General features: G+C 48.7%; 1 protein-coding gene across 1 annotated transcript; it reads left to right on the plus strand.

Annotated features, from left to right (window-relative positions):
• Window positions 1–221: 221 nt before the first annotated feature.
• LOC127344055 (tyrosine N-monooxygenase) lies at window positions 222–8019 on the plus strand. The gene is made up of 3 exons (XM_071828472.1): window positions 222–1300; window positions 1485–1633; window positions 7471–8019. The coding sequence occupies exons 1-3, from the start codon at window positions 341–343 to the stop codon at window positions 7949–7951; spliced, it is 1590 nt and encodes a 529-aa protein (XP_071684573.1). The 5' UTR covers window positions 222–340; the 3' UTR covers window positions 7952–8019.
• The last annotated feature ends 445 nt before the right edge of the window (window positions 8020–8464 follow it).

Raw genomic sequence — 8464 nt, forward strand, 5'->3', positions numbered from 1 at the left:
TATAAGGCCTTACATACACGTCGATCGTGTTAAAAACACTTGTCGTAAAATAGCTCAAGACAAAAACCTCCTGGTCAGTAGGACACTAGGACGACCAGTCTTCGACGTGCCATTTTATGTTCCACAGAAAATAGAACATGCCAAATATGCCCTTTCGTGTGGATAGGTACGCTTGAATTCCATAAATTGGTGCCTGCCTCGAGCCGTTAGTTCATGGGTGCAAGCAAGCTACAGTAGCCCGCAAGTCTGTTTGCCCAGAATAATAGACCAAACCAATCTAGCTAGGCCAAGTGGGTGGTGAACTAGCCAGAGGTTGCATACAGGAGCTCGTAGCAACAGAATGCTGGGAGCTTGCTCCTGCGTGTTCGTGCTGCTCGTCGTAATAACCTGCATATACCTCTTCCAGAGGTTAAGGCGAAAGGGCAACATCTTTAGCAGTACATCCCCATCGGTGACGACGGTGCAGCTCCCGCCCGGGCCATCGTCATGGCCGGTGGTGGGTAACCTGCCGGAGATGATGTTCCACAAGCCGGTGTTCCGGTGGATTCATCTCCTGATGAAGGAGATGGGCACCGACATCGCCTGCTTCCGACTTGGCGGCGTCCATGTCATCCCGATCACCTGCCCCAAGATCGCGAGGGAGGTGCTCAAGACGCAGGACGCAAACTTCGCATCCCACCCTCTCAGCTTCGCCTCCGGCGCCGTCAGCCGCGGCTACACGGACGCAGTACTCTCGCCGTTCGGTGACCAGTGGAAGAAGATGCGCCGGGTGCTCACCTCCGAGATCGTCTGCCCTTCCCGTCACAGGTGGCTCCACGACAAGCGCGCCGACGAGGCCGACAACTTCACACGCTACGTCTACAGCCTCACCGGCACCTCCGGCAACAACGTGGACGTCAGGCACGTCGCGCGGCACTACTGCGGCAATGTCATCCGCCGGCTTGTCTTCGGCAGCCGGTACTTCGGGGAGCCTCAGCCAGATGGCGGGCCAGGGCCGCTCGAGGTGGAGCACATGGACGCCACCTTCACCTCCCTGGGCCTCCTCTACTCCTTCTGCGTCAGCGACTACCTCCCCTGGTTGCTTGGCCTTGACCTTGACGGCCACGAGAAGATGGTCAAGGAGGCCAACGCGAGGGTGAATAGACTGCACGACGCGGTCATCCAAGAGCGGTGGACTGCCTCGCGGAACGTCGGCGAGAGGCAGGAGGAGCACGAGGACTTCCTTGACGTTCTCATCTCGCTCAAAGACGGCGATGGCAACCCTTTGCTCACCATCGACGAGATCAAAGCACTCTGCATGGTAAGGAATTTGTTAAGTAGTTTTGCTAGGTCTTAATCGACTGATATTCATCCAAAACATCATCATATCTAAATTTGTAATAAAATAAACTTTGTAATATATAAAGCAACATAAACTAATATCATACTAAGATACAACCTTATTGTTGTGTTAATGTCCTAACATAATTTGTCTCCATATGCAGGACATGACTTTAGCGGGCACAGACAACCCGTCCAATGCCGTGGAGTGGGCGCTCGCGGAGATGGTGAATAGCCCGGAGTTGCTAGCCAAGGCGGTGGAGGAGATAGATCGGACAGTCGGCCGGGAGCGACTGGTGCAGGAGTCGGACCTTCCACTGTTAGGATTGATCTCCACCGCACCAGAGCCCAACGGCTCTGGCACGACTCCTTGACCTCGTCCGCGCCCTGATCGGGGGCGCCCAACCGTTCGCTGGTTGGTGGGCCCCTGTCGCCTGCACTATATATAAAGTGGTGGGGGCCAGTGGCACAGGTTACGAGGTTGCCCTGAGCTGCCACTCGCCCCACCAGACGACCCACCGATTAGGGTTAGTGCAGTGCCGACGGGAAGCTCCGCCGCCACCACTCCCTCACGGATCCGCCGCCGTCACCACATCAACGTCGACAGGTTCGTCCTCCTCAAGGGAGAAGGTAAACATCACAGCATTCACAGTATCTTCCTCTCCCACTCACAGTACATGCATACAATTCGTTACAGTGATAGTATTTACTCGATTAGATCTACACTAGTTGATCCACTGGGCTCTGGTGCGGTGGAGATCAATCCTAACATTCTCCCCCTTGATCTCAACTTTTCTTTTAACTTTATACTTTCACTTTATTCGTTTCATTTTGGATCAGTCCATAGGGCATGTTTCATCGTCACAGCTCTATTGCCGATAGAATCAGACAGCCACAATACACTTCTCTGTTTTGAAACAAATTCTTTTACTTTTGGGCCTCTTATGATCCAGGATAGGTAAGACTTTCCCTTAAACCCATGCCGGCTACGTGCTCCTTGAACACGCTGGGTGGTAAGCCTTTCGTTAGCGGATCCGCAAGCATATCTTTTGTCCTTATATGCTCGAGACTTATAGTTTGATCCTGGACCTTGTGTTTCACAACATAATACTTAACATCAATCGGTTTAGTAGCATTACTCGACTTGTTGTTGTGAGCATAAAATACTGCAGGCTCATTGTCGCAGTACATCTTTAGTGGTTTGTCAATACAATCTACCACTTTCAAGTCGGGTATAAATTTCTTTAACCATAATGCCTGCCCCGTGGCTTCATAACATGCTATAAATTCTGCATACATCGTGGATGATGCAACTATCGTCTGTTTGGAGCTTCTCCACGAAATAGCTCCCCCTGCGAGGGTGAATACATATCCAGATGTGGATTTTCTATCATCTTTATCCCCCGCAAAATCTACATCTGAATACCCTCTTATTTCTAGGGAATCAGATCTTCTGTATGTTAGCATGTAACTCTTTGTGCCTTTCACATAACGCAATGCCTTCTTTACCATTTTCCAGTGTTCAAAACCTGGATTTTCTTGATATCTACCGAGTACTCCGGTGATAAATGCTAAGTCAGGGCGAGTGCACACTTGTGCATACTGTAGGCTTCCAATAGCCGAAGCATATGGAACCGCTTTCATTTGATCGAGCTCGTATTGATTTTGGGGACTTTGATGTTTCCCAAAACTGTCGCCCTTGACTATAGGGGCAGGTGTGGCACTGCACTTATGCATATTATACTTACTTAGAATCTTTTCTAAATAAGCCTTTTGCGATAGTCCTAATACTCCATTGTTTCTATCTCGGTGAATTTATATGCCCAAAACATATGACGCTTCACCAAGATCTTTCATATCAAAATTTGAGGACAAGAACTTCTTTGTCTCTTGCAGTAGACTAACATCACTGCTGGCAAGCAGAATATCATCCACATACAAGATTAGGAAAATATATTTCCACTTTTAAACTTTGCATAAACGCAGTTGTCCTCAATATTTTCTTTAAATCCAAATCTCTTAATTGTTTCATTAAACTTTAGATACCACTGTCTGGAGGCTTGCTTTAATCCATAAATGGATTTCTTTAGGCGGCATCCCATTTCTTCCTTGCCTTCCATGATAAAACCCTTGGGTTGTTTCATGTAGACATTTTCTTCTAAATCCCCATTTAGAAATGCCGTCTTTACATCCATTTGATGCAACTCTAAATCAAAATGTGCAACTAGTGCCATGATGATTCTGAACTTACATGAGACCAGAGAAAATGTCTCATTGTAATCTATCCCTTCTCTTTGTGTAAATCCTTTTGCCACTAGAGGTGGCTGTTGTTGCTCCCTTTCATGCTCAACAAATGGTTCATTCGGCTCCTGACGGACAGGTTCCGAATTTTCACTCATCGTTGTCATGGGTGGAGTTACAATAGGCGCTTGCACCACAATCGCAGGGATCATCGGTACAAGTGCACATGGTAGCGCAAAAATGGCCCCTGAGTCATCGGATTAGGTGCATGCACCCTCTTCTCCTCAAGCTCAATTTTCCGAGCTACCATGCTCCCCCTCATCATTTCGCCTTCTAAGAAGACATCATGTCTCGTTTCCACAAACTTTGCGAATTTCTCTAGACAGTAGAAACGATAACCTTTTGACTTTTCAGGATAGCCAATAAAATGGCAGCTGACTGTTTTGGTATCTAACTTTGCGATATTTGGATTGAATACTTTGGCCTCAGCAGGGCTCCCCCACACTTTCAGGTGGTTTAGAGAAGGCACTCTCCCTGTCCATAGCTCATACGACGTTTTGGGCACCGATTTGCTTGGTACTCTGTTTAGAATGTGAATAGCGGTTTTTAACGCCTCAATCCACAATCCCAATGGTAGAGTGGAATAGCTCATCATACTGCGCACCATATCCATAAGGGTACGGTTGCGCCTTTCAGCTACCCCATTCTGCTGAGGTTCGCCCGACATCGAGTACTGGGCGACTATTCCAGTCTCCTGTATGAACCTTGCAAAAAGTCCAGGGACTTGGCCATATGGAGTATGTCGACCGTAGTACTCCCCTCCACGATCAGACCTGACTATCTTTATTCTTTTATCATGCTGATTTTCAACTTCAGCTTTGAATATTTATCCAACGCTTCTATTCTTTCTTTTATTGGATAAATATAACCATATCAGGAGTAATCATCCGTGCATGTTATGAACGAATCATAGCCATCCACACTTTTCACAGGAAATGGTCCACATATATCGGTGTGAATTATTTCTAGTGTTTTTATGCTTCGATTTGCACCCTTTTTAATTTGCTTTACAAATTTTTCTTTAATGCAATCGATGCACTGTTCTATGACTGAGAATTCTAATGGAGGAAGAATATCAATTTTTTTTTTTTTTTTACAAGTCTTTCTATTCTCCCCCTCGAAATATGGCATAAGCGACAATGCCATAATTTCGATGATTCATCAGTTCTTTTCTTTTGTTCTTTGTCCAACGCGGACAACACTTTTTCACTCACATTACACACAGACAACACCCACATAAGCATTATTACACCATATGGCACACTTGCCATGTCCTTCCTGTCCATGTGTACTTTTCTGTCACCAGCTGCTACAGCAGCTGGGTCGCACATAGCTTTGAACTGGTTCTTTATTCTTTCAAGATACTTCCCTACGGAAGCACACTTTGCAATTGAGCCCACAATAGTGTTCTCAATTGTATTCTTTATAAAAGGCACTTAGCCACTTTTTATTCTGCCATGCAGCATCATCTTTCTTGTCATTTCTGACTAGATCTTTTGGTCTGACCGGCTGTGGGAACCCAGCCCACCTCAGCTCAAATCGACCTTTTTTCTACATTCAGTGTAGTTGTCACCTCTGAGGGTTGGAACATCCTTGATGCAGCTCATCAAGTAGTACCCTCCTTTAAAATACAATGAAATGAGATCATAACAACAATTGCATGCAATAATCCAACGTTGGTCAAAATTAGAACATACAACTGTTTGTGCAATTAAATCTATATCACTGTTGGGCAGAAATAGAGATAAATGCACTTCTTATTGCAACAGACCATGATCATGTCATTAATAACGTTGGTTAAAAAATAACAGAACCATAATTGTCACAATGATCACTTTAATCATCTTTTTAAAATTTTAACTGTCACTTTTGCCCATATAATTACAACAAAACATGATCATGACATTAATAACGCTGGTCATAAAATGACATGATCATAATTGTTTCAACAATCACTTTTAATCAACCCTTTTATCATCACTTTTGCATTTTTCAAATATGAAATGCATCTTTAACTATTTGCAGCGGAAACTTTGAATTTAAACTTTGAACTTTTCAGAAGCATCTCTGTTACTTTTTAATTTTCTAAAACAAATATCTCGTTTGTTCAATTTGCTCAGGAAAAAAAAACTTGACAAAAATGCTTCTTTTACTATATGAAGCGAAAACTATGGATTAAACTTTTAACTTTTAAACTTTCAGAGGCATTTCCTTTACTTTTAAATTTCTGAACAAATATTTCGTTGGTCCTATTTATTCAGAAAAAACTAGACAAAATTTGGCCTCAAGAAAGACCCAAAAGTGTCTTAAAAAGCCTCTGTAAAAACAATAAACAGAAAAAACTGTTAAAGTCTGTGCGCAGCCCAACTGCTCCCGCGGCCCACAGCCCACGAGGGCAGTTTCTCCTTACGCGCCGCTCGGACGCGCCACTTTAAGGCCTGCTGGCCCACGCGGCCCGCACGCAGCGAGCAACGCGCCGCCCACGCGGCGCCCACGCTGCCAGCAAACGCGGCCTGCTGCCGCGGCCTTCCTCGGCCCGCCCGCGGCGTTGCCGGGCGCAGCCGACGCGGCCCGCACACGGCGCCGACGCGGCCTGCCAGACGCGGCCCGAACGCGGCCCGATCCCGCATCGCCCACGCCCGCTAGGGTTTTCATCCCAGCCGCCCATCTCGATCTCGACGGTGCAGCAGCATGGAAATCGGCCCGTATAAAGGGCCGAAACTGCCACCGCCCAAAACCCTAGAGCATTTGCCCCCGTAGCCCTCTGTCTCTCTTCACCGTCCGGCGGCGGCGGCGGAGAAGCGCTGGCTCGCACCGCCCGCTCGCACGCGCGGCTCCGGCGACTTGCCGGCGATGGCGGTACGTAGTCGTGCCCCGCAGCAGCTTCCCGCGCGCTCGTCCAAGACGAGGCCGTGTGGCTGCTGTCGGCTGGCCGACGGCGCCGGCCGCCCTTCCTTTTTACCATCCACGTCTCCTACCCACCACCAGATGGCTCGACGGCCAACGGCGGAGAAGACACGGCGGCGCCCCCCTGCACCTCTTGCCGGCGGCGCGTGCACCCGAGGGTGGGCGCGTAGCTGTCAAGCGGAGCAGAGGCGGCGCTCCCCCTTTCTTTGCCGGCGACCGTGAATGACAGCACGGTATGCACGGTGAGGATACTTTTGACTTTTCTTTGCCCTCGTCTCGCACAGCCGCAGTAGCAGCAGGTGGAGAGAGAGTAGTTCTTCTTCCGGGTGCCTCGGCTTGCCGATGCGCACCTGGATCGAGAGGAACGGCGCGGCCTTGCGGCGGCGCTTACATTGCCGGCGGCCGGAGGCCCTGGCCGGTGACATCTTTTCTTTTCTCTTTTGCATACAGGGGCGATCTAGGGTAGCTGTTAAACATCTAGATCTACACACTAACCATGCTCTGATACCAATGTTAAATCCAGTGGATCAACTAGTGTAGATCTAATCGAGTAAATACTATCACTGTAACGAATTGTATGCATGTACTGTGAGTGGGAGAGGAAGATACTGTGAATGCTGTGATGTTTACCTTCTCCCTTGAGGAGGACGAACCTGTCGACGTTGATGTGGTGACGGCGGCGGATCCGTGAGGGAGTGGTGGCGGCGGAGCTTCCCGTCGGCACTGCACTAACCCTAATCGGTGGGTCGTCTGGTGGGGCGAGTGGCAGCTCAGGGCAACCTCGTAACCTGTGCCACTGGCCCCCACCACTTTATATATAGTGCAGGCGACAGGGGCCCACCAACCAGCGAACGGTTGGGCGCCCCCGATCAGGGCGCGGACGAGGTCAAGGAGTCGTGCCAGAGCCGTTGGGCTCTGGTGCGGTGGAGATCAATCCTAACATCCACAACTTAACTACGTCAAAGCGTGCATACGAGAAGCGTTCCGTTTGCACCCCATCGCTCCCTTCAACGTGCCACACGTCGCAATCGCTGACGCCATTGTTGCAGGCTACCGCGTGCCCAAGGACAGCCATGTTCTCCTAAGCCGTGTTGGCCTAGGCCAGAACGAGACTGTCTGGGATGAGCCGCTTCGCTTCAAGCCAGAGCGCCACATGGGAGATGGCATTGACGTCATGCTCACCGAGAACGAGTTGCGATTCATCTCATTTAGCACCGGCCGCCGTGGATGCATGGCGGCTTCTCTAGGCACGTCCATGTGCCTCATGCTCTTTACCAGGCTAGTGCAAGGCTTCACCTTGACCAAGCCGGCAGGGGTGGCGATCCTCCATCTCAGAGAATCCAAGGATAACCTTCTTATGGCCAAGCCGCTAGTACTACATGGTGAGGCCCGCCTGCCGGCTCACCTCTACCATATGATGTGACACCATTGATTCAATTGATATCACTTCAAATAACAAGAGAGTGAGCATTTATTTTCTATGTTTTTCAACTCAATGATATTTCTAGGTACAAAGTTTTAAAAATTATGTAAAACTTTGGTACTAGATCATAATTGCAAATGTAATTCAGTGGTAGAAAACAGGGCTTCCGTTCCGGTCGGTAACGGCCTTTCATCCTGGTTGCCCAACTGGAACTACGCAATCGGGACTAGAGGCCTCACCCTTTAGTCCTGATTGTGTTATGAACTGGGACTAAAGGGCCTCCACGTGGTTGTGCTCGAGCGCTCGGGGTGGAGGGGCTTCACGCATACGTCAAGCGCTGGGATACGGCCATTTTCTGTGCCGCAGCAGAGAAAAAGAGCCGGTTCTCTGTCGCGGCAGAGAAAATGGCCGTTTCTCTATCGCGGCAGAGGTTTAGGGTTTAATGTTTTCCATTACACAACATCGTCATGAATATAGACATCTTCATGAATACAGTGCATATTCATACATGCA

This window comes from Lolium perenne, chromosome 3 (genome assembly GCF_019359855.2).
Source record: "Lolium perenne isolate Kyuss_39 chromosome 3, Kyuss_2.0, whole genome shotgun sequence".
NCBI classification, from domain to species: Eukaryota; Viridiplantae; Streptophyta; class Magnoliopsida; order Poales; family Poaceae; genus Lolium; species Lolium perenne.

Coding starts and splice junctions, on each gene's coding strand:
- LOC127344055 (XM_071828472.1), top strand. CDS start 341: ATGCTGGGAGCTTGCTCCTGCGTGTTCGTGCTGCTCGTCGTAATAACC. Junction 1,301..1,484: donor AGATCAAAGCACTCTGCATG/GTAAGGAATTTG, acceptor CTCCATATGCAG/GACATGACTTTAGCGGGCAC. Junction 1,634..7,470: donor CTGGTGCAGGAGTCGGACCT/TCCACTGTTAGG, acceptor TCAATCCTAACA/TCCACAACTTAACTACGTCA.